This window comes from Aspergillus campestris (assembly GCF_002847485.1).
Source record: "Aspergillus campestris IBT 28561 chromosome Unknown P168scaffold_9, whole genome shotgun sequence".
Classification (NCBI taxonomy): Eukaryota; Fungi; Ascomycota; class Eurotiomycetes; order Eurotiales; family Aspergillaceae; genus Aspergillus; species Aspergillus campestris.
In genome coordinates, this window is record NW_020194344.1 from 253588 (window position 1) to 277939 (window position 24352).

The 24352-nt window shown below is 54.8% G+C and overlaps 10 protein-coding genes across 10 annotated transcripts; 7 read left to right on the forward strand and 3 right to left on the reverse strand.

The window, feature by feature from the left end:
• The first annotated feature begins 20 nt into the window (after nucleotides 1-20).
• P168DRAFT_184566 (chitin synthase export chaperone) lies at nucleotides 21-1756 on the forward strand. Its single transcript, XM_024832965.1, has 7 exons — nucleotides 21-515; nucleotides 585-620; nucleotides 681-777; nucleotides 839-926; nucleotides 986-1079; nucleotides 1134-1467; nucleotides 1518-1756. The coding sequence occupies exons 1-7, from the start codon at nucleotides 486-488 to the stop codon at nucleotides 1748-1750; spliced, it is 912 nt and encodes a 303-aa protein (XP_024691064.1). The 5' UTR covers nucleotides 21-485; the 3' UTR covers nucleotides 1751-1756.
• Nucleotides 1757-2183: 427 nt separating this feature from the next.
• Nucleotides 2184-3281, reverse strand: P168DRAFT_305773 (uncharacterized protein). Its single transcript, XM_024838964.1, has 2 exons — nucleotides 3135-3281; nucleotides 2184-3029 (listed from the first exon to the last, which is right to left on the reverse strand). Exons 1-2 carry the CDS (start codon nucleotides 3149-3151, stop codon nucleotides 2513-2515), a joined length of 534 nt encoding a protein of 177 aa, XP_024691065.1. The 5' UTR covers nucleotides 3152-3281; the 3' UTR covers nucleotides 2184-2512.
• A 533-nt stretch (nucleotides 3282-3814) lies between these two features.
• Nucleotides 3815-8618, forward strand: P168DRAFT_320045 (uncharacterized protein; the record flags this gene model as incomplete). Its single annotated transcript, XM_024840334.1, has 3 exons — nucleotides 3815-8173; nucleotides 8223-8411; nucleotides 8463-8618. The coding sequence occupies 3 exons, from the start codon at nucleotides 3815-3817 to the stop codon at nucleotides 8616-8618; spliced, it is 4704 nt and encodes a 1567-aa protein (XP_024691066.1).
• Nucleotides 8619-8766: 148 nt separating this feature from the next.
• On the forward strand, nucleotides 8767-9240 carry P168DRAFT_184618 (uncharacterized protein). Its single transcript, XM_024832966.1, has one exon. It carries the CDS (start codon nucleotides 8915-8917, stop codon nucleotides 9188-9190), a length of 276 nt encoding a protein of 91 aa, XP_024691067.1. The 5' UTR covers nucleotides 8767-8914; the 3' UTR covers nucleotides 9191-9240.
• Nucleotides 9241-10967: 1727 nt separating this feature from the next.
• P168DRAFT_291610 (uncharacterized protein) lies at nucleotides 10968-11720 on the forward strand. Its single transcript, XM_024837442.1, has 2 exons — nucleotides 10968-11419; nucleotides 11474-11720. Exon 1 carries the CDS (start codon nucleotides 11115-11117, stop codon nucleotides 11385-11387), a length of 273 nt encoding a protein of 90 aa, XP_024691068.1. The 5' UTR covers nucleotides 10968-11114; the 3' UTR covers nucleotides 11388-11419; nucleotides 11474-11720.
• Nucleotides 11721-12845: 1125 nt separating this feature from the next.
• P168DRAFT_271743 (putative tRNA-specific adenosine-34 deaminase subunit Tad3) lies at nucleotides 12846-14654 on the reverse strand. Its single transcript, XM_024835287.1, has 3 exons — nucleotides 14473-14654; nucleotides 14372-14423; nucleotides 12846-14298 (listed from the first exon to the last, which is right to left on the reverse strand). Exons 1-3 carry the CDS (start codon nucleotides 14567-14569, stop codon nucleotides 12921-12923), a joined length of 1527 nt encoding a protein of 508 aa, XP_024691069.1. The 5' UTR covers nucleotides 14570-14654; the 3' UTR covers nucleotides 12846-12920.
• A 228-nt stretch (nucleotides 14655-14882) lies between these two features.
• phoB (regulatory cyclin phoB) lies at nucleotides 14883-16481 on the reverse strand. The gene has a single exon (XM_024837443.1). The coding sequence runs from the start codon at nucleotides 16279-16281 to the stop codon at nucleotides 15079-15081; it is 1203 nt and encodes a 400-aa protein (XP_024691070.1). The 5' UTR covers nucleotides 16282-16481; the 3' UTR covers nucleotides 14883-15078.
• An 877-nt stretch (nucleotides 16482-17358) lies between these two features.
• Nucleotides 17359-20575, forward strand: P168DRAFT_298255 (armadillo repeat protein; the record flags this gene model as incomplete). The annotated part of the gene is made up of 4 exons (XM_024838250.1): nucleotides 17359-17665; nucleotides 17742-18214; nucleotides 18255-19451; nucleotides 19580-20575. 4 exons carry the CDS (start codon nucleotides 17359-17361, stop codon nucleotides 20573-20575), a joined length of 2973 nt encoding a protein of 990 aa, XP_024691071.1.
• Nucleotides 20576-20859: 284 nt separating this feature from the next.
• Nucleotides 20860-21970, forward strand: P168DRAFT_240012 (putative fructosamine-3-kinase; the record flags this gene model as incomplete). The annotated part of the gene is made up of 2 exons (XM_024833692.1): nucleotides 20860-21803; nucleotides 21871-21970. Coding segments are annotated over 2 exons (1044 nt in total), but the record flags the coding sequence as incomplete, so codon positions are not given.
• A 504-nt stretch (nucleotides 21971-22474) lies between these two features.
• Nucleotides 22475-23892, forward strand: P168DRAFT_239774 (putative cyclin; the record flags this gene model as incomplete). The annotated part of the gene is made up of 5 exons (XM_024833683.1): nucleotides 22475-22701; nucleotides 22748-22829; nucleotides 22884-23012; nucleotides 23075-23402; nucleotides 23486-23892. The coding sequence occupies 5 exons, from the start codon at nucleotides 22475-22477 to the stop codon at nucleotides 23890-23892; spliced, it is 1173 nt and encodes a 390-aa protein (XP_024691073.1).
• Nucleotides 23893-24352: the final 460 nt, after the last annotated feature.

Consider the following 24352-nt stretch of genomic DNA (forward strand, 5'->3'; position numbering starts at 1 on the left):
TCTGCTTTTGCATTTTTCCTCGCAATCGTCAGGCCGTCCACGTCGGAAGGATTATTGTCCTTTCTTAATTTTGGTCGTCTTCGTCTCAGTCGGATTATTGGACCTTCTAGGCTCCCTCGTTTTCTGTTTCCCACGGATTTTCGTCACATCCACTGCTCCACCGAACCGACTGACTCGACAACCAACGCCTCTTTTCGACCTTTTTCTTTCTTTCTTTTTTCCTCTCTGTTCTTTCCTCTCTTTCCATTCGAGTCATCGACAAGACAGATCGGGTTTAATTCATATCGCCAATATTTAATCCTATTCACTGGTCCTTTGCGCCCCTCAGATCTGCGACCAAGTGCTCCATAGCGTGGGTCCGAGGCTATCCATTCTTTGCACAGCTCAAACGGCGCGCCGGGTTTTCGCCGGTTCTCTCTCTTTTTCTCTCTCTTCCCCCGCAGGGACCTCCGGTGTATGGTCTATCGCTGTGAATTTCGTGCATCATGGGTTCGACGCAGTTCGGGAATTTCAACGTGAGTTGTCGGCATCTTCACGGTCGCCATGGGATGTGTGGGCTGACGGGTGATTGCCCACGCGTGTAGGACTTTTGTCGAGACTCGACGTTACCGGTCTGCAATGTATGTGCCGATCCACCATGAACTCCTCCGACCTCATGTCGCTGACTTACCTTGCGCCAGCTCTTCGTCCCCAGCAACCAGCCTCCCAATAAGGCGTTTGATGGGTGTCCCTTGATTGGCATTGACCTGAGCGACGACCGACATTTGAGCAACTTGGGTATGGCCCCGCGGCCCCGACAGCGGAACGAAACAGAATTGGGGGACTAACGTCGGCACAGGCTCGATCTTATTGGCGTTCATCGCTATCCTGGCATCTATCTTTCTGCTTTGGCGGTCGGAACGAAAACAAGCGGCAGTGGGACGAAGGTACGAGGCGTGGACGCACCAAAGGCCGAGGGAATGAGACGCTGACAGGGATCGCGCAGGGAAATTCAACTGTTCCTCCTGGGATTCATCATCATTGAGATATGTGAAATCTTCACGGTCGGTGGTTTTCCACTCGACGAGGCAGTCCGGAAGGTTCGTCAACCGCCCATTCGCCATCGGTCCCGCCGTTTCTAACCTTATTATCAGGGCTTCACCGCGATTCACGTGGCCGCCATCACGGCAACCTGTTGGATCTTGTTCTTGAACGCCATGGTCGGATACCAGTTCCTCGATGACGGCACGCCCGCCTCGCTCGCCCTCTTCGCCGTGTCCGCCGGGGTCTTGTTCATCGGCACGGGTTACATCTCTCTCGACACTGCGTTCAACTGGACGGGCGAGTTTGCCACGACTGCCTCGAACAACTACCGGAATATCGCCCTTTACGTGCTCTACCAACTCTTCCCCCTGGTGTGCCTGGTGGCATTCTTCGTGTTGGAGGCGGTCTTGGTGGTCCGGATTCTGGGCGAATTCCGACCGATGTGTATGTCTGCCTGATATGGTATTCAATGATGAAATCCTAACTGTGTCTAGTTTATTTGGCCGGCGCCGCTCTCCTATTCGCCATCGGGCAGATCTTCAACTACGTCATCAGCACGCATCTCTGCAACGCGACGGGCGGGAAAATCAACGGCGCCTTGTTCGAGACCCTGTTCACCATGCTGTCGGTGGTGACGATCTGGTTCTTCTGGAGCAGCATCACCGAAGACGACTGGCCGATGCCCGCGGGGCCGATGCAGGTGGGGACGGGCGGGGGATACAGTTGATCTCATCGATCTCATTGACCTTCGACTTCCTTTCTTTCGACCTTGAACAATAATAATCTCGCCTTTCTCGACATTCCTTTGGCCCGCCCCATGATACCCGCTCCTTGCCTCGCTGCGTTGTACTGATTTTGTTTGATGTTAATGGCGTCTATGAGAGGACCGCTCACGTCCGATACCATGTTTCTTGTTTTTCTTTTTTATCTGCTGCTGTATAATTTCATGTTTTACGATCCATCTGACGTCTCGCTCCGTCCATCCTGATCTATCGCCTGGCCTTTTATTGGTCATGGGTTGGCATCCTCCTTGTTCTTGTTAGATACCTATTTGCTTGTAATAGTGCATGACTATATCTAATTTATCTCATAATCTGTTTTTTTTTTTTTTTTTTTTCTGGTTTGATTGTAACATACTTTCATTATAATATTATTCGGAGAAAAGAATGGAGGAAAAGAGGGAAGTCATGCATGTATGTACACTCATTCAATTTGTAGGAGGAAAGGAAGAGATCTAACTGTAACAGGCCCCTGATTCCTTGACTGTTTTGCCCAGCATTCAACGAGTATACCAATAAATAGTGATATTGAACAGCGGGCTAGACAGATCAACCTCTCCCTTTCTTCCCATTCTTTTATTTCCTTCTTTTCCTTGTATACTCCCCATTTACACCACGCTCAGGGTATCAACCAGCCCCACCATCCACCCATCCACCTACCCTTACATACATAAAAGAGGAAACAGCCAGCTAAAGAAGAAAAAGTCATACTAAAGTCTAACCTTAACATCCACACAAGGAAGCGTCCACTCCCGTCTCCCCAACAAACTCCGCAACCACTCCAGCCCAACCCCGGTCCACTCCTCCTGCGCGGGGAGAGCCGCTGCCGCAGCAGCGATAGACGACCCATTCGCCGCAAACCGACGCTGGGCTTCCTCCATAGCGGCGCCTGCCAAGGCCTTCGTCGTGGAATTGATCGAGTCGAAGACGAACCCGGCGAGGGAGTCGCTGTTGGGGTAGGTCATTGTCGCGGCAGCCCCGGAGGGAGAGGAAGAGGCGGAGATGATGTCGGAGGAGGAGGTAGACGAGGAAGGGAGACGCGGTGAGAACCAGTCAGAGCGGAGGTCCACGAAGCAGTGGTCGGACCAGTTGCAGGAGGAGAGGAAGAGGATGAGGAGGAGGGCGGAGCAGTAGATGCATGGTCGGTGGAGGAGGTAGGTGAGGGTGACGAAGGAGAGGATGAAGAGGGGGGAGGCGTTGGTGGGGATGAAGAGGAGGGGGAGCCAGCTGTTATTGTTAGTTAGTATTGTGTTGCTTTATTTGATTGTTCATGTTTATATCACGAATGTTGTGTTTGTTCTTCTTGTGTATTCGAGAGTCTGGGTTGCTTACCTCCTCAGACAGAACATGGTGCTGTGGGATCGAGTTGAGCTCGACTGTTTGCTGGCTGCTATGACAGGGGGAGAGTAGAGAGAGAAAGGTCTGAGACCAGCAGCGAGGATAAGTCAGAGAATATGGGTCTAGAATGCAGCCATGATGTTGACGATGATGCTTTTCCACTCTGTTAACTTCGCCGCTTTTCGTCATTCGGAGCCTCAGTCAGCGAGTGCCTCAGGCATAAGTATTCTATTACACAATACCGTCATGGCTCTGTATTGTTGCCACTTCACGCCCTCAATGAAGCTCCGACCGTGGTATGAACAATACACGACTCAGCACTCAATTTGCTACTTCAACTTTCTCTGACGCCAATTCCATTTTGTTCTTCTTCTCCCTCACCTCAACCTCTCTCTCTCTCTCTCTCTTCCTCTCCTCACCTCTCCTCTCTTCTCTTTCTTTTCTCTCAGTTCATCATTACTTTTGTGGTAATCCTTTTTCACAAGCTCAATCCATTGGGTTCATCATTGGGCTTAATCATTGGTCTTGTTTGTCTGTGCGTTCTTGCAATCAATCTTCCTCGACCCTCCGTGGGCGTACTGCTCCATCGCCTCTCGAAAGAGAGCTCCTCTCAAACCCCCCCAGACCTCGAGTTCATTCGTTAGTGGTCGCCATTCCCCCGGCGAGTGACAGAAATGTCCACCCCAAATGATATTCAGGCTCTCCTGGCGAGCATCCGTCCGCGTCCCTCTCCGACAGGTACCCCCGGTCAGGATGCTCCCAGGTCTCAGTCTCAGTCTCAGTCTCAGTACCCCCAGCAGTACCACCACCAGCAGCAGCCTCCCTACGATGGGCAGAGCTTCCCTCATCCCTTTCATCAGCACCACCTGCATCCGACTCAGCGTGCTTACCACCCCCCCTCGGTGACTTCCGCTATCCCTAGTCCCTCGCCTGTTAATACTCCGCCCCATCATGGCTCGGATATTTTGAGTCCTCGGGGTGAGATGTTTTCGCCCCAGCCCCAGCTGCATCAGCAGGCTCAGGCTCAGGCTCACGCCCAGGCCCAGGCTCAAGCTCAAGCTCAGGCTCAAGCCCAGGCTCAGGCTCAGGCTCAGGCTCAGGCTCAAGCTCAGGCGCAGAACCCAGATCGTGCGGCCAATCTGTTGAATTTGTTGAAGTTCAACCAGCCTGCTGCGTCCGCTCCCCAGGCTCCTCCCCACGCCTATGGCATGGCTCCTGAGGGTGCATCCCCGTCTCACGCCAGAACTATCTCCGCGTCGGACTTGGTCGCCAATCTGTTCGGGAGGTCCGGTCCGTCTGCGGCCGCTCCCGTGAGACCTGCCGGCTTCCAGTCAGGTCCTGGTCCAAGCTCCTCGTCGCCCGCCCCGACCGCCGAAAACACCCAGGAGATGCTCCTTCGCTTGCTCAATCGCCCCAAGCCGGGTCAGGGTGCCGCCGAAGGTCTGGCGAAGCCGGTGTCTCAGCCCTCGGCCTCCGCCTCGCCCCAGAAATCCCCCGTTTCTGAGGTTGAGCCGGCGACCTCGACCGCTCGCCCGGTCCAAGCGGTCACGGATTTCTTGGTCTCGAGCGCCCTTGGTCCCGAGGAGATCTTGTCCGGGAAACCGGATGAGGTCGCACCTCAGGCGCTGGGATCTGCGTCGGCGTCGAAGGAGTCTCTGTTCACTTATGTGAATCCTTTCGACCAATTGGCCGCCGCCTCCCCCCGGAAGGGGACTCCGCAGCCCAAGTCTCGCAGTGAAACCCCCGCCGTCGAGGCCGTCTTGGACGAGCCCGTCAGCGTCGCTGCCTCTGAGCAACCCGCGACCCAGCAGGAACGCTCTACGTCGCCCGTGCTGGCCGACGAGCAAAGGGAAGCTGTGACTCAGGTGGTGGAGGATCTGGTGGGCCAGATCGTTCGTGACGTCGATGACGTCGTGGCTCAATCCACCAAAGAGGGCAAAAAGCCGGCGGTTGCGGCGCCACGCAACGACACCCAGGAAGTGCTGTCGTCGATCGCGAGCCATCTGCGTGACACTGTTCCTGAAACCAAGGAATCAGCGAAGCAGGACGGTGAGCCGACCGGCAAGGCAGCTCCCGCAAGTGCCAACGCCACCCCCGCTGCGAGGGAGACCTCCCAGAACGGCGGTGATGTGTTGGACAGCTGGGAGAGTGCCGAAGATAGCGCCGAAAAGGAAGAAGAACGGATCGTCCCTGTCTACAACTTCCCTCTGCGCCCGTTCGTCACCATGACGGTCAAGCCCCAGTCCGGGAAGCTCGTGACCCTCCGCGACGACGGAATCATGGACATCGCTCGGTTGAAGAAAGACTTTGACCAGCTCGACCGGTCGTTGACCTCGGCCACCTCGGACTACATCGTGTACGCGTTGGCGAAGAGCGGCGGCCTGCGGATCATCCGTCAGGACGACGGGAACGACAAGCAAGCCTTCCGTTCCACCCGAGACCGCGTGTTCAACGTGGCCGTGTGCACGTCCCAGACTACCAGTGGCGAGTCCGATGAGCAGGCCGTCCTGGGCATCGGTGTCAGCGGCACGGTGTACTGGGCCCTCATCTCGCGGGCGGAGAAGGACCTGTTCGAGATGGACGCGCTGGAGAGCGAGAGTCTGATTTTCCCGCCGTTCCCTGCGTCGGACGAGAACACCTCGGGTGGTCAGCTGAAAACGCGCGCCAAACGGAGCTCTCGCCATCCCGGCTTCTTTGCCATTGGCCGGGGGAAGAACATCTACGTGATCTCCCCCCAGGCGGCCTCCGACGCGGCCTATGGCGTGTCGGGGACCCAGCGCACCGTGAACACGGAGAAATTCTTCCGCGAACGCGCCCTCAAGATCTCCACCGGCAAGGCTGGCAAGGATTTCATGTTCAGTGACGATGACACCGTCATCGCGTCCCTCGATAAGACCGGCCGCCTGCGCTTCTGGGACATCCGCGACGTGGTGAACAACCAGTCCTTCTTCGCTGCCGCCCCCAACCCGAGCGAGATCCGGGTCCCTCTGAATACCTTCGTGACGGGCTCCCCCTCGGAGAAGTCGTGGCCGACCTCTGTGCTCTTCATCGACAAGCTGCGCCCCTACGTCAAGTCGATGGCCTTGCGCTACGTTCTCGTCGGGCTGAAGCAGAACCACACCTTGCAGCTCTGGGATATTGGGCTGGGCAAGGCCGTGCAGGAGCTGCAGTTCCCGCATGAGAATGAGTCGGATGCGATCTGTAGCGTCGCATACCACCCTGGATCCGGCATCATCGTGGTCGGCCACCCCACGCGCAACTCCATCTACCTGGTGCATCTGTCGGCGCCCCGCTACAACCTGCAGGCCATGTCGCAGGCCTCGTTCATCAAGCGGGCCGGTGAGAAGGATGCCACCCTGCCCAAGACCGAGTCCACGGCTTGTCTCAGCGGTCTCCGCGAGATCTCGTTTGCCTCCAAGGGACAGCTGCGCAGCTTGGACCTTCTGCCGATCACCAAGACGACTGGCGAAGAGAATGGCCTATTTGAGCTCTACGTCATGCATTCTCGTGGCGTGACCTGTTTGAACATCAGCAAGGAGGACCTGGGCTGGAGCACCGATAACAAGATTATTCGTCCCATCAACGCCCTGGAGCAAGGGCTCGTTGAGATCGCCCCGCTGCAGACCTTCCCCACCTACGTCACGGATGATCCTTCAGTCAACGGGGATTCCGCTCCCGCCTCCACGCTCGGCAAGTCCGCGCCCAAGGAGGTTGCCAAGAAGCCCGAGTTGAGCGCCGATGTCACTACCGCTGCCAGTGCCGCGACTGGTGCTAGTGCTGGCGACTCCCGCATGCAATCCCCCACCAAACCGCCGTTGAAGAAGAAGATCTCGGAGGGGCCGAGCGAGCCAGCCAGCGTGGCGAATGGTGCGGACAAGGTGGACAAGAAGAAGAAGAAGAAGGGTGCGGTTGCGGCTAGCGAAGGACCGGCCAAGGTGAATCAGCCCAGCCCCGCTGCATTCACCGGTGCGCCTGAGGGGCTTGCTGCCTCCACTCAGACCACGGGCGAACCGCTCAACGGGAATGCCCCGGCCAAGACACCTGTCACAATGGCCACGCCAGAGACAGCTGCATCCGAACCCGGTGTGTCGAGCGCCTCGTTCATCAAGAATATCGAGAGCCTGCAGAGTGGTGTCTCCAGCGAATTCAACAAGAGCCTCGGTCGCGAGATGGAGGGCCTGTACCGTCGCTTCGACGACGAGCGTCGCAACTGGGATGCTGCGTCGGCGGCCAAACAGGACCAAGTCTTGCGTCTCGTCTCCAGCACCCTGTCGGACAACGTGGAGAAGAACCTCACCCGGATTGTGTCCGACAGCATCAAGTCCGACGTGCTGCCGGCGTTGTCTGATCTCACGTCGACCGCTGTCAGCAACCAGATCTCCACCGCCGTCGCCCAGCAGATGGGCAGTGTGCTCCCCCGCGAGTTGCAGCACGCGCTCCCTGACGCCATCGGCCGGGCTCTGAAGCGTCCTGATGTGATGCAGGCCTTGTCGGACGCCGTGAGCCAGAAGGTCTCTTCGCACCTTGAGGGTGAGGTCGTCAGGGCGATGCAGACCGCTCTCACTCCAGCCTTGAAGAACCTCTCCCTGCAGTCGGCCGAGAAGGTCGCTGCGGGTGTGGAGAAGCAGAACCAGGCCCGCCTGCAGGTGTACGAGAAGCAGCGCCGTGACGATGCGGCCAAGATTGATCGCTTGACGTCTCTCGTTCAGGGTCTGTCTGACACCGTTTCGTCGATGGCTGCCGCGCAGAGCGGTTTCCAGAACGAAGTTCTCCGACTCAACCGTGCCGTGGCGTCTCAGGGTGGACCCGTGGGCGGACCCACGAAGGCGGCTCCGCAGACTACGTCCGCCCCTGCGGCGCCTGCGCCTGTGTCTGCCCCTGCCCCTGCCCCTGCCCCTGCCCCTGTTCCTGCTCCTGCCCCTGCGCCTTCAGCGCCCGCCGTACCCAGCGCACCCAAGGGTATCAAAGACCCCGAGCTGGCGGAAATCGCACAGATGATGCAGGAGGGTAAATACGAAGAGGGATCCGTCAAGGTATGTTTACTGCCATAGTGTTATCAAGACTAAGCTAATGTCCGCGCAGTGGCTCCAATCCAACCAACAGGCCGATCTGTTTGACAACCTGTTTGTCCGCTTGAACCCGGCTTATCTGACCGCGCTGTCGCCCATCGTGGTGCTGTCCGTCGGTGTTGCCGTCACATCGTCTCTGCAGACGAACACGGCCCAGCGTCTTGCGTGGTTGGACGTTGTTCTGCAGACTGTCAATGCACAGGTACGTATACACCGTCATATATTTATTTTTCGATCGCTAATATTGGTTCAGGACCCCGACATCCAAGAAGTCGCTCCCAAGATCATGGAGATCCTCCTCCAACGCCTGGACAGCCTGTACATGTCCGTTGCGCACGCCGCTCCGCACGAGCCTTACCTCCGCCGCATCCCAGCACTGGCTCGCCGTGCGAGGGAGTTGCGTGGGTAGACTCAATCAGATCTGATGATCGACGACGACGTTCACCTCACGACGCATGTTGTCACATGAATAAAAGATATCAGCAATGACTACGGTCAACATGAAGATAATGCAGGACTTGTAATTTTTATTTGGGTTGGGAGTTAGTTTTAATATGTATGTATGTGCCTATAGTACGTACTTGGTTTTCTAGGACGGCTGCAGACTTCCTCTTCGGGACACTGCCGCTTTAGTGAGGGTGCTTAGGGGTCTATATCACCCATCACCGCTCACTGAGCACTCAGCCTTGGCCCTTGAGAAGTCACATGTACTCACTGAGCCGCTCACCCCATCTATTTTGTGCGGGTAGTTCAACGACGGTGTTCAGTGCGCGATCCGCGTTATTGTGTGTACTGTATCCATCAGACAGGTATCTGAGTCTGTTGGAGAATAGTACAGTAAAACACTTCCATTTTTCAAAGATGTATTTGCTACAGTCGAGGCACTCCCAAGAGACAGAGCCTATCATGCTGGAGAAAGTCAATACCTTGGTTGGCCAACATAGTAGAGAGGCCGCAACGTACTTCGTGGTTCTCTCGTAAGACGATTCAAAGCGCTGGAGACAAGGGATTCATTCAATCAAAGAATGCTTAGATGATAACATAGCCATTAAGTCTTTTAAATAGCCTGGGTTCAAGTAATTCAAGGCTACACGACTGCCAGAATACGGGTGTGCTGCTGTGGAATAGCAGAGCCCTATGATAATTGAGTGATACCAGGCGGCTTGACGCATGGACTCGCGGGCTGATATATACTACGCTATGTCCCCTATCTGGCTGTTTAGCGGGCTATGGACCTGTTTGACACTGTTAACATGTAAAGTCGTAGGGATCAAGATTTATCAACATTCCCAAGAGATAAATAAAGGACACACCTATATCACAGTGTGAGATGTCAGCGCTTCAGAGGAAATAATTAAAAGGATAGAATAATAACGTCAATTCAGGGGCCCAATCAGCTTCTTAATAAGTTACATAAAGGACTGCGAAGACTATCTGCAGAAGCGGACTACATAGAAAGTCCCCTTCCTGGCAGAGGCGCGAGGCCTAATCAGGCTATTTTCAACATGAGATACTGAGGCTATGGCGACCAGCTAAGTTACCGGTGATTCCTACCGCACACCCCGGTGAACAAGAAGTATGCTTAGCAGTCAATCAGTCTATGATGTTACAGAAAAACCTGGCTCGTTGACGAGCGTGGCGATGGGTATTTCAGAGGAACCCCTGATGACCAATATCAGCCAACCTGCACTCTCCTGTACTTTGGCAACCGATGCAGACGACGGAGCTTTCATCGACTGGAACAGGCTTGGTCTGATGTCGCCGCTTACTGCTGCCGGGGAAGTCTTTCGCTACATGTCTGCGACGCTGCCATGGAATGTGCCCAGGCGAACCACTGCAGGCTGAGACATACCCAGGACCAGAGCGTGCGCTGGATCCGGAATGATTCATTCGGAATCTGACCAGTTACGTTTGACTTTGGAAAATGATAAACGTAAGTTCGGACCGACCTTGCGAGGGATGTTATTGTTGGAGCCCAGGCGCCCCGAAATCCATAGTGGTAGCTGAGATATGTACCATGATTTACTAGTATTCTAACAGACAACAGACGTCAAGCGGGGCACCTGAAAGGCTCTTTTTCTTTCTTGCGTTGGACTTGCCTTTCAACCCCTGGTATCCGCCTAAGCTGCGTGACTTGCTAGTGTTATAGTTCAAGCACAAAGGTGACTAGAATCCACTAGTCCGACGATGGGTAATACTTTATGCACAGAGCAAGACGGCTCTTGTGAACGATGACCGAAGGTCCGAAGAACTAACACAATGATCCGAGGATCAGAAACAGCAGAGGTAAAAGCAAGGCCAAGCAGGTACGTATACGGGCTAGTATTGGTGATTGAACCCTTCGAACAATAAGCCCCTCGCTTATCCTAATGGTAGGCCTCAGCATAGGTCGGGGGGGTAAGGTAACAGCCGAACAAGTAAGCACAGCAAGGATGGAAGTAAGGCCTACTATGGACAAGTCCTAATTGGGTTCAAACTGATATTTCATCCCTTACAGAACATGCAGCCCCAAGCTGCTTGATTCCAAATCCTATACGAGTGGTAAGATCAATCTGCTGTGTTTCTTTGCATGCGACTACTTTGGTAGACCATACGCTTACCCACGGACGGTGTAAGACAGTAGGACGCCAACGAAGTATCCCCTACACCAACATGATCATTGAATTCCTGGTTGTATAGTCAGCAGATTGTTTTGACCCTCTAGCCGTAAACTTCAACAAGTAGAACCAAAGAAGAAAGATATAAATACTCCCTTAATCTCCTTGAATATCTCAGTACAGAACCAAGCAAGAATCCAACATCTCCTCCTCTGTCAGTTTTATTCCATGCTCCATCTGTGATTCAATCAGCTCAAAACGAAACCGAAGGTCTTTTACAAGAATATATCAACACCTTTGCAAGAAAGATGAAGCTGTTATCCACTCCAGTTACAGCTCTGATGCTGCTCGCTTCACTGTTGGCCCCAGTCCTGTCGACTCCGGTCCAGGCGGAGGCAAATGAGGTGAACGCCAGCTGTTACATCACCAGCAAAAAAGGCAAAGACTGCAACGCTAGCTCCTGCAGACATGGCGGGGGCTCCTGTACATACAATGGATCGACTAAGAGATGCCGAACAAGCGGAGACTGGAGTAAGGTTTTCGAATGCAAGACAAACTGTCGATGTGCCAAGGGCAGTTGAGGGACACGACCAATCTGATGTGACTGCTCAAGGTTAGTAGATGAGTTTCCAGCTCTGTTCATATTCTTGTTAACCGAAAAAAGTAGGCTCGTTGAGGAGTGATTAGCCGGGCTATGGGGATCTCTTTCAACAAGAGACCAGTTCCAGCTTTTTGTGGAACTTTACGAGGCAAAAATATAAATGTCATGTTGTTGTTATTGTTTTCTATGTTAGGTAGCTACCGTCGCTTGCTACAATTGGGTTGTCAATCAATCTGGCTAAAGTTTCAAATGTATTGGTGATCTACGGGTATAAGTGATAGACTATCGTGTCACCGGGGAATGTAGTTGTCAGTAGACAGGGTCTGTAAAGGAATTCAACATCTAGCATGCATCTGGACTCTTCTTTAGTTCTCCATGCTCAGCAGTTAGGTGCGGAGGTGTCATATGTCTTCTCTACGTGTCTACACTATCTTCACCCGCTAGTATTTTCGACATATCATCCACATTTTAGGCAGCTGCAGGTGGCATTGTCAGCCATCGAGTTAGGCAGACAATTTAAATATCATTCAAGAGAATAATCCACGACAATGCTTCAGCCCAAAACCCACCCCATTCCTTTTTCACGTGACCGTCAGATGGTCTTATAAAGGTTCGTTTGGACTTCATCCCTTTCATCAGCGAAACCCATCCTAAATATCCTCAGTTGCTCTAGTAATATCCCACTCTATATCTTCTCAGTTAAATTCTCTCCTGACTATTGTTCCGATCACCCCATTCCTTTCCCTCCCTACCTTCCAGTCCTTCAATATGGACCCCACCCTGTTCATCTACGATATCAACAGAAAGGCGGAGATCCAACAGTCAGCGCAGACCGGTGATAGTCTGTTACAGGAATATATCGAGACTTTACAGCTCTTTGCGAAAGATCAAGATACTGTCATTATGCACGCCAGCTACAGTCCTGAGTCCGCCCATATTACGATCGACTCTACACCTGTGAAGGAGGACGAGGCTTCCACTTCCTCCTAGGGACGTTCTATCCGTGATCATGACGGCCAAGGCCCAACAATCAACGGGAAAGAGACCTGATGGTAGTGCTGGGGTTTGGGGGGAGCGTGGCGGGCAAGAGTAGACTGCGAGTGGAGAAGCGGGTATTTACTATCTACCTAGGTAGTGAGCACATTGTATTGAATGGTGGATTCAAGATAACGCATAGGATAATATGTCTATTTGTACTCGGGAGTTTAGAGTGGTAGTATGATCTGTAGAATATGTGTAGTAATGATGTAGCATCAAACTTACTATCTTACATTTATACTGTGGATGGGAAGACAGACTTATTAGTCTGGACATGACATTAGTATAGACAGACACATTGCACGAAGCCAGCAATAACAGACAATAGTATTCTATTGACTTGGGATACAAATCAAATGACATGCTATGCTATGTATAATTGATACACAAATGAATACACCCTCCATACTACCACTAACTAGCTATACAACGCTCATTCATTGATTCATCCACGCAATAACCCACAACCAGTCAATCAAGCATGAAACTGCACACTTTCCCCATTACCATCAGCGCCAGCTATAGCCTCCACAAACTCAAACCCCAACGCCCTCCAGTTCAACTCTTTCCGCCAGTGTAGGCCATAATATAACCTCTCGTTCTCATTTCCTTCTTCTTTACCACTCCCCACATCACCCTTATCTTCTCCTTCACCTCCTTCATTATCACCCCCCTCCCCAGAATCAGCCACAGCTACAGGCCCAATACAAGGCTCAGAAGCCAACCCCCCCGTCCTCATCCTCCCACCCCTCGGGAAAATAACCGCCCTAAACCTCGACAAAAGCAAACCCATAGAGCAGCACAGACACGGCTCATGGGTGAGGTACACGTCGAGATCCGTGCAGAGGTAGCCTCCTTGCGTGCGGGATCGGATTCGTGGGTTGGTCTCTGGGGGTGCTGTAGTGGAGGTGGATGTGGGGGTGGGGACGGAGGTGGAGGGGACGGGTATAGCGCCTGATTCGGTTTTTTGGAATTTTTCGGGGTTTGTTGGGGTGTCGGGGTCGGTTTCTGGTGTTGATGTTGATGTTGATGTTGTTTGGTGGGTGGGGTTGGAGGTAGAAGAGAAGGTGGTGTCCGACTGGGAAAGGAAGTGCGCTTCCAGTGGTCTTAAAGGTGGTGATGCTGATGTATCATCATGGTCATCGGCGCGCCGTTTCCCAGCGATTAGATCAACGACCCTCATAAGCGCATGCAATTCCGGCCCGCCTTCAACATCAGCGTTATACATCAATCTGCTGGGATTAGGTCCTGTCGACCCTTCCAGCCGAGAATAGCGCGCATCTCCAGCGACGGCGACTACCGCGTCTGACCACCTCTTATCATCCCCCTCATCATCATCGATAATCTCGTCGTCTAAACGAGCATCAATCTCCGGGTCAACGACAACGGCGCCGACCCCCCTCCCAAGACCAGACTGTTCAGCTTCGCGAGCTACTTCGTATGCCAGCGCGAGATACCGCCCCGCCTTAGGCTGGATTGAGTCCCGTGCGCGAGTCAATATCTGAGGCGGGGGCGCGACGAAGCCGCGCGGTGCAGCGGGGTTGAAGAGCACAGGCCAGAGAGATTTGGTCCATTTATCTGCTTGGGCGCTGTTGAGCGGGGCGTAGAGGGGGACGCGGAGGGTTGTTAGGGTTATGTCGCTGCCCGGGGGTGCGAATGGTGTGAGGAGGTCTTTGAGAGAGGCAACGTCTGGGAGTGGAGGCGGGATTAGGACGAAGATTGTTTGTGTTGATGATGGGTCTGCTTTGAGGAGGGTGGATTGGAGGGTCGGGGAGAGGTGCTCGTGTTTGGCGAAGCGGCGGAGGTGGTTGAGGGGTTGGGAGGCGTCGCGGGGGTAGGCTTTGTCTAGGGCTCTGTTTATCTATTTGTTAGTGAGTGGTTCGGGGGGATAGCGGGGAGATAGGTATGTGAGGGGTATGTACGTACTTGATTACTTTGGAGGCGCATTTCAGGTTGACTTCTGCGGCGTATGCGTCGGCTGGAGATGTTAGTTTTGGGTAGGGTTACTGTGTTATTGGGCAACATACCGAATTCTTCTGGTGGTCGTGTCTCTTGGACTGTTCTCACTGCGGTGACGTCCCCTGGTATCGGCTGGATGCCGCGTAGGATATCTTGTACATCCATAGTTGGAGGTTGATTGAACGATATGGAGACACGGTGGGGCGGCGGGATGGCGGGCACGGACTGGGCTGGGACAGAGGAGTAGATGGCTTGGTATGCGAGGCAGTTGATCGGGACGATCCCCTCGGATTAGAGGTTAATGAACGGTTCAACCTGAAGATCGGACGCGGAGGTGTTGAGATGGAACTTTTCGCGCATCTGTATACCCTCTACCCTAAGCCCTAAGCCCTGATTTCTCCGGAGGCCATGGTTACGTAACCTATCCAGGCTTCCATCCAATCTACGTCATGATCCTTAGGTCTTACTAGAAATTTGGTATGCATTGAATCGACCACGACGCCATGGAATTTTGCGTAACAGTAAATCAGATAAGGAAGCTCAGTAAGAGCAGAAACGCCGGATATGATGGCGGAACTATACAGACGGAAATGGAGGGATATAAAGAGACAAACACCACCTATCTACAACACCATGCCTGTATCTGCCGATATCTAGTTTGGTGACCTGATCCATCACGAGTCGCGTTGGATCTCGTAGCCATCGCACCGCTCCACTAAGCTCTGGTAGTAATCTACCAAGACCTCAGGCTGGGGCACGATTCGCCACTCCACGCGGAAGAGGAATTCCAGCTCGAGGAGGGCCAGCTCGTTCATGCTGATACCACCAACCCGGGAATAGGTCTTGTTGGTCCAGAAACTGTCGCTCAGGCCTTTACTAGCCACAGTGGCGCTGGCGATCAGGAAACGATGAATGGTCAGACTGGAGACGGTGAAGGCCGGGTACAGCGCACAGAGCCGGTCGATGTAGTAGACCATGCTCAGCAGGATCGGGGGCGACAGGGTGGCGTGGGTGGTCAGACGCTGCAGGTAGTCCTTCACGGATATGCGGGGCGGCGAGCGGGAGTGGAAGCGCGTCAGACGGCCCTGGTGGAGGGGGATCTTGTCATTGAACTGGATCAGTTCCATGAGCATGCTGGAGATCAAGACGACCAGATCCCGCGGGTCGGCCTCCTCGTACGAGACGGGCAACACCTTGCGGTCCGGCTGGGACGGTCGCAGTCGCTTGGACTGCGAGGCTTCCCGGTCGGGGTCCCCCGAGGACTGGCCCCCACGGGGTGCCGCGGCATCGGCGTAGGGGTCCACCGGGCTATTGCGCTTGTGGGAGGAGGCGCCGCCACTGAGGGTGGGGTTGGAGTTGGGGGCAGGCATGGACGGCGGTTGCGGAGCAGGGATGGAGGTGGGAGCTGGAGGCACAGCGGCCGATCCGTTCTTAGTGAGCGGGTCAGGGACGACCGACGGACGGGCGACGGCGCTGACGGGGGCGGCGGTACTGGACAGTCCGCCCTCAAGGGTCGTCGGCCCGGCGGACGAACGACCGCACGGCAGATCCCCTGAGGGCCCCGAGGGGGATGACGCAACCGTATGTCGGGTTAGAGCCGATCGCAGTTCCTCGATGGCCACGCGGGGGGAGGCAGAAGAGGACGGGGGAGGACCGTTCGACGCAGCAACGGGGTTGGTCGCAGGCTCATAATGCTGCGGCTGCTGCGACTGGTGGTGGTGGGACTGCGAGGGCAGTGGAGGGTGGTGACCGGTTGAAGTGGAGGAGCGACGAGGGAAGGAGGGAGAGGAGGAATGATGAAGGGAGTTGGAGGTGGTGGAGGCGGAGGTAGGGGAAGGACGTTGCAGGGTGGAAGGTGAAGGCGAAGAGACTAACATCTCCGTCCAACCAAACCACCACGTGGGTGACTTGGAATTCTCGACGCGCACTCGTTTGCTGCAGCTATGAAGGGAGTCCCCTGACGCATCATGATCCGGACGATCTTCAGGAGTGGGAAGAATGTCCTGAGATGATGGAGGGATCTTTCAATATCTTTTTTCCGTGAATCTTTGGTGGAGGAAGAAGAAGATAAGAAGAGAGAGAGAGAGAGAAAGAGGAAAGACGGAGGAAGAAAAGGAGGATCGAAGGCAATCCTGATTTAGGGCCGTATTTTTACTCCACTTGAGGTATTTTATAGGTATTTCTGTGTATCGGTACAGCCAAGACTCCATTCCATCCCCGCCCATTCGTGGAATTGCTGGACTTTCCATCCAGACTCGGTAATTAGTCGGTCTCGATCGATTACCGTACATACCGGTATGGCTCGATACGCCACAGCCCTATCATAGTATTCCCTCATATTATATCAGCTAGAAGAGATTCTAACCGACTATCACTAGACTATCACTAGACTATCACTGGAGTATTACTATATTATAACTAATACCTATAAATCCATACAGAATAGACCATATCAAGTATAGACCAGAATCGTAAGGCTGCCCCGGATGCGGTGACCCATTGCGTGTTCAACTTTATGCGGCCTTATCCACCCGCTGACTCAGCCGCAGGTCATGCCAAGCTTCATCCTCACTGACCTCACTGACCTCAACTTTCTGTCAATCGTCAATCGTCAATCGTCTGTTCAATCTGCTCTCTCTACTCCTCGTCTAGTCTCTTGTGGTTCTCAATTCTTCCGTTCTTTGTTCGATCGTGTTACGTCGATACCACCACAACATCCTCAACCCCAGACATCTCCCCATCAGTCCCACTATCAGCCCCGTCGAACCACCGATCTCCCTTCCCCGTCACCTCCGCCTTCGTCCTCTCTTATATCTTATATCGATCTCTTCATCCATAGTCAACCCGATCAATATACCGGGGGGGACGAACAGCGAAAGGGAAAGAAATCAGGCGTGATCGGACATTGACTATCTGGCCCTCCCCGCGGGAGGTGGTGATCTGTCGGACGGACCATGACTCGGGCGGCCACTCCACCCATCCTTCTCCAGCTGCAGAACCCGGACTCGCTATCATCTCAGGCGGCGGCGCTGCGCTCGTTGAAGAATGAGACCATTGGTCATGAACAGCGGAAAGAGGCGTGGATTCGGTGGGGCATCTTGCCCATCTTAGCGCAGGTCCTCTCCACGCGACAGTCCTCCCCCGGGAAGACCGCGGCGTCCGAGCGTAACGGAGCGGCCTCCCGTGATCCCCCCTCGCCCACCACGGACGCCGACAAAGCATGTCTACAGGCGATTATCATTCTGGGTAGCTTAGCACAAGGTATCCCTTCCCTTCTCCATACACACGCCTACAATTTGGTAAAAATAGCCGGTGACTGACACGGGTTGTGGTCAAGGAGGTGCCGCCTTCCTCGCTCCCATATTCGCCAGTGGCACGCTATCCATCCTTCTCACCTTCTTGTCGGCGCCCGATTGCCCCCGCTTCTTCGTCCTCCCCATCCTCCGCACCTTGAACAACGTCGCCGATCGTCTCCCCCTGCAGAGTCAGCAGCAAGGCCGCAAAGATACCCGGTTAGCCGACCTCCTCTTCTCCACCGACCATGTCGGAGCCCTGTCCCGGATCATCGCCCAGGATTATGCCTCCCACCATGACGTGGCCGCCATCGACCTGGCGGCCGCCCTGGTGGGGAAGCTCTGCACGGAGGAGGCCCACAAGGCCATTCTGGCTGATTGCGGGGTGTTGGATGCCCTCGCCGTGAAGCTGGCCTCCTTCATCGTCGCCCAGGGCTTCGTGCTGCCCGGCGCCGAAGCCCATGTGCAGGCCCCGGGGGCCCTGGGGCCCTGCCGCCCCCGCGCCGCCGTCCGCCCGGTTGGCCCCCATCCTACGCGCCGTCACCGTCATCGTCGAGCACTCCAAGTGGCGCGCCGAACATTTCCTCTCGTCGCCGGGGATCCGGACGGTGTTCCCCAAGCAGGTGCCCGAATTTGCCCCCGCCGACGTCAAACGCGGGCCCTGGGGCTCGACCTACCTATCCGGGTCCGCCGTGCCGCGGCAGACCGGCGCCAACCCGCTCGAGTACTTCCTGCCTCCCGTGCCCCTGTCCGCGGGGAAACCCTCCGTCAGCGTCGCCAATTTCCCCCCGCTGGGCCCGCAGGCGAGCCATCGCCGCCACAGCCACTCGTTCCCCTCGCCCTTTGCCCTCCTCGACCATCCCGGCACCGCCGATGACGAGGAGAACGCGGTCATCCCCTGGCTCCTCTACGTGGTTCGCGCCGAGGGGGGCATGGCCCGCCTGATGGCCGCGCGCTTGGTCACCGTGCTGTTCCGGCTGAGCCTGACCCGGAAGCATCGGGTCGCCATGCTCTGCTACCTGGTGATCCCCATCCTGCTCCGCATGCTCGACAAGGACTACGCGGTCCTGGGCGACGCGGAGGGCTGCCCGGACGGAGGGCTGATCCCCCCGGTGGACCGCCTGCGCGAGGAGGCGCCCGCGGTGCTGGCCACCTTGGTGATCGACGATCAGGAACTGCAGAAGCACGCCGTCGAAGGCGGGGCGATCAAGCGGCTGTCGCAGCTGCTGAAGGAGACCTACAACCCGCTACACGAGAACGCCCAGCCCATGTGGTCCGCCGACGGCAGCGACGGCGGCGATGACGACGAGACCGAAACCCACCCGCCCGACTGTCGCCTGGGAGCCCGGGGGTTCGCCCCGCGGCATTGCCACGTGATGCGATACCGGGAGAACATCCTCAAGGCCCTGGCGGCGCTGGTCCCCTTCAAGGACGAATATCGCAAGGCCGTGTGCGAGAATGGTGTGGTGCCGTACATCATCGACTCGCTCAAGCCGTGTCCCCGCGATCCGCCGGCGGATACCGCCAACCCGAAGAACACCGCCGTCGACGGCAACCCGACGCCGACGCTCCTGGCCGCCTGTGGCGCGGCGCGCATGCTCACCCGGTCTGTTAGTGTCTTACGCACGAGTCTGATCGACGCGGGTGTGGCACCGCCGCTGTTCGTCCTCATCCGACATCCGGACATCGATGTGCAGATCGCGGCCACGTCTGTGATCTGTAATCTGGCACTGGATTTCAGCCCGATGAAAGAAGTGAGCTCTTTCTTTCCTTTCCCTTTTCCTTTCCCCTTTCCCGTCGTCTTGTGTTGGACACACGGCAGAAATCAGATACGAACGGGGGAACAACTGATATATGAAGAGAAAGACTGCTAACAATACAGGCCATCATCTCGGCGGAAATTCTTCCCGTCTTATGCGAGCATGCACACTCCACCAACACGAAACTCCGCATCGAATCCCTCTGGGCGTTGAAGCACGTAGCCTGCAACTCGACCAACGACGTGAAGATCAAGATCGTCGAGAGCCTGGGATCCGGGTGGATCAAACACATCATCACGCAGGACCCGACGGCAGCGCTGGCCCAGCGCGGGATAGACGAGGAGGGGGACAACGGGGCGGGGACAGGGATGAGCCGCGCCAACTCGGCGGGGGAGCAAGTGAATCTGCTGAACCCGGTGGACCCGTCGCCAGAACGGGACGACGATCTAAAAATGGCGGACACGATGCCGCCGTCGAAGATGAGCCTCGATATGTTCCTGCCGGACGCGACGCGACGGCGCCGACTAGCGCTACACGGCGACCTCGACCAGTCGACGCAGGCGCGGCAGGATGACATCGCAGTGCAAGAGCAAACCTTCGACCTCATCCGCAATCTCATCTGCGGGCCGGGAGCATCGGAAATGATCGACCACCTATTCCGAGAGATCGGGCAGGAGGTGCTACTAGACGCGCTAACAGACAAGCTCCGGCCGCGAGCAATCGCACTTCCACCCCGGCGGGACACAGCCGCACCGCCACAACGGGCACTACAGGTCCCCACAGAGATCCTAGTATCAGTGACATACGTGATCATCCACCTCGCAGCAGGACTCCCCTGGCACCGCCAGCTCCTAGTCTCACACCGCGACCTACTACGCCACCTGGTAGGGTACTTCAACCACAACCACCGCGACGTGCGGATCAACTGCGTGTGGGTGGTGATCAACCTGACATACGAGGACGATGCGAGCGACCGGGACGGGTGTCGCGAGCGGGCATCGACGCTGCGATCGATGGGCGTAATGGACCGGTTGGCTAGCTTGGAGGATGATCCGGATCTGGACGTGCGGGAACGGACTAAAACGGCACAGCATTTGGTGAAATCTATGGTGTCATAGTTGGGGTGGGGGGAGCAAATTAATGCAGATGCTGGACGTATGGCCAGACTGATATAGATGGTGTAGATAGGTATAATATTCTACTCTATCTTATCTTATCGACCATAGCTATATTTAATTAATATGACGTCATCGAGGGATACCAGTCTTCTCCCCTCACATCTCAACTTCACACTTCACTCTCTCAATACGACACCTACATATCATTCACACACATACAACTACTCTCTCTATATAATATCCATCTCCAAGAAAGATCAAAGATATACAAGCAAGAAGATGTCCCCCTCCCACCCCCCATCCTCCAATCCCTCTCCCTCCCAAAGAACACAAAAGCAACCCTCTCAACAGCCAACCTCGGCTCCGGCTTCACCAGCACAGGGACAATCCGCGCGCTCATCCCATCCCCAAGCAATCCCGACCAAGAAGAAGAACGCCGCTACTTCGTCAAAACCTCCTCCAACGGCACCGCAGCCCAGGAAATGTTCCGCGGGGAATACGAGTCCCTGAACGCCATTGCCAACGCTGTGCCGGGGTTCTGTCCGCGGGGGATTGCGTGGGGTGCGCTTGATGAGGGCGGGAAGACATTTTTCCTAGTGACGGAGTTTCTTGAGCTCGGTGGTGGAAGAGCAGGGAAAGGAAAAGGGGAGAGGTCCCTCGCGCACAGGCTGGGAAAGCTCCATTCTACACCTGCTAGCCCCGATCCAAGCACCGGACGCCGTCGATTTGGGTTTCCCGTGCCTACGTTCTGTGGGGATACAAGGCAGGGGAATACCTTCCACGACTCATGGGCTGAGTTCTACGCCGAGGAGCGCCTGATGAGTGTGTTGGGTATTTCTGAGGAACGCAATGGGAGGGGAGATAAGGAGTTAAGGGGTATGGTTGAGCGGACTGCTAGGGTGGTAGTGCCTGCTTTGTTGGGGGATGGGCATTTAGGTGGTGAAGCCGGGGTGGAACCTGTTGTTGTGCATGGGGATTTGTGGAGTGGGAATGCGGACTGGGGGGTTATTGTTGGTGGAAGTGGATCTGGGGATGCGGATGGGGATGCTGGTGGAGGGGGAGATGTGGTGTATGATCCGTCGGCTTGCTACGCGCATAGTGAGTTCGAGTTGGGGATTATGAGGATGTTTGGCGGGTTTGGGAGTGGGTTCTTTGAGGAGTATCATCGGGTGGTGCCGAGGACGGAGCCCGTGGGGGAGTATGAGGATCGGGTGAGGCTATATGAGTTGTATGTCTTCCTTCTTCTTTTCTTTTGTTGTTGGATTTTTGGTGAGATTTACTGACTGACTGGTTAGGTACCACCATCTCAATCACCATGCTATCTTTGGGGCTGGGTATCGATCTGGAGCTATGGCGATTATGCAGAAGCTCATTAAGAAGTATGGGTCGGGTTGATTTATATAGTTATGGTAGCTGGCTATGCTGGCTAGATGTCTGGATATTCAGGTTTGGAGATAGTGATGAGATAGACAAGATGGAGTGTTGATGGTGGAATCATATCTTCATAATGAACACTGTCTCATAACTTCTGTTCATAGATTCTATCATACGATATCTTGATAATGTGATTCTATTGATGCTGCTATATATAACTCAGTAGATGGCGGATCAATGTTAGCTTTGTGTCCACGCGTATTGACACTAATAGACCCGCCCCGTTTTATTTGTACATTCTTTCCGTCTGAATATGATTTATATATATATATCTCCCTTCTATAGAAATATATATGGTTAAATATAAATCTATAGAGTGGAGAATGATATCGAATAAATTGATACTCCCGCCCACGTGACCCGTCCTCCCTCGCCAATCAAATCCGCATCTCGGTATCCTCCATCTCCATCATCCCATCATCCTCTCCCATTCTCTCTTCTCTAATCTCTATCCTGGTAACCACCATGACCCCAGATATGAAAGGCGACGCGAGACTTCCTTCGCCCGCAGAGTCCGTCCTGCCCGACCTGCCCCCAATTCACCCCTCCTTCATCCAGCTAGCAAAACCATACATCTTCGAACAGACCATCCAGCGATGTATTGCCGCCATGGGGGTGAATCCCCTGCGCGAGGAGGCGTTGCGCCTTCAGGGTGTCACTTGGATTGACAACGTTCGTCGGGTGCTCTATCTGTAAGTGCCAGTCACACGATGTTTTGACCAGTGCTGACAAACCCAGTCCCATCCGGACGTTTGACACCGCCGTGGTGTACTATCATAAGTTTCGCCTCGTTCACCCAGATAACGAGTATAGCTACACGGTACTTTGCCAACTGTGCGCTGTCAAGTATTCATCACTGACGGATCTTGTCTAGGACGCTGCTGCTGCCGCCCTATTCACCGCGTGCAAAATCGAGGACACTTTAAAAAAGTCCCGCGATATTGTCTGCGCCGCGTACAATCTTAAAGTGCCTCCTTCCGAGCACTTGTCTGCAGACAACCCGGTATGTTTTTTTGTTTTTCTTTTCATAATAACCTCTGTCCATTTCTGTACTAATACCGCCAGATATTCGAAATGCCCTCCCGAGGCATCATCGGCCTGGAAAGACTCATGCTCGAAGCCTCCGGGTTCGACTTCCGCACGCGTCATCCCCAAAAGACGCTGATCAAACTGGCCCGCAAGTACGGCCTCACCGCGCAGTCCGCTGTCTCCAGCACTGCCTACCGCATCTCCCAGGACCTGTACCGCACGTTTGCGCCGATCAAGCAGACATCGTCGACGATGGCGTTTGCCTGTCTCGAACTAGCCGGGCGCTTGCTGGACGAGCGCATCGACGCTGTAGAGCAGGGGCGAGACTACCATGCGTGGCGGACGAGTCGTGAAGAAGTCATGGGTGCGCCCCCCCCTCCCATTAACACACGCATCCTCCCTATCTTATCTCCCGTGTAAAGTATGCAGTAAGCTGATATCAAATAGAAACCCTATTCGACCTCCTCGAACTCTACACCCACAACCGCGCCTCAACAACACTCGGCCCCCACTTCCCCGCCGACCGCTTCCTCACCGTCCGCATCCCCCTCAACAAAGAAGCCGAATCCCAACGACTCCCACGCTACACGCACTGGGTCGACGACGCTCACTCCCGAGAGCAACAGCAGCAGCAACAAGAGCCCAACGGCAGCACCGTCCAAAACGGAGGCCTTACACGACCCCTGCACCCACTGACGCCCGTAACCGCCAACGGGGAGCGACCCCGGGCGAACGAGAAGGGTCGTGACGGTGCGGTGCGGTTCATGTTGGATCCGGAGTGTGCGGGGGCGGAGAGGGCGCGCGTTGCGGAGTTTTTCAAGGTTGAGATGGAGGAGTATAGAGTTGATGATTGATTGATCTATCTTGATTCTGTTGGTCTTGATCTTCGGTGTACTCTGTCGTCTATCTGTATCATTTGTCTCCATCATCTATGCATCCATACATGTATGGACGTATGATGCATACATGAATGGATGAACGATGAATGATGGAAGGACGGAAAGAAAGGAAGGAAGGAAGGAAGAAAGACACTGACCTCACCGAACCCCCCGACAGTACCCTGAACAGCCCCAGAGGCCAGTCAATCCACCCGCCTGAAAAGAGCGAAAGGCCAGGGCCCATGCCATCTACTGCTCTCACAGATATGAGGCGATTCACAGATTATTTATCCATCCAACCTGTTTTGGATATGGAAATGGACGGATAGATAGATGGTGGGACCACCATATGACCGAAGGATAGATAGTAGAGGATGGACGGACGAGAGTGGGAGCGATACTGAATATAGACCCGTTGGTCTCACAATCATCCAAA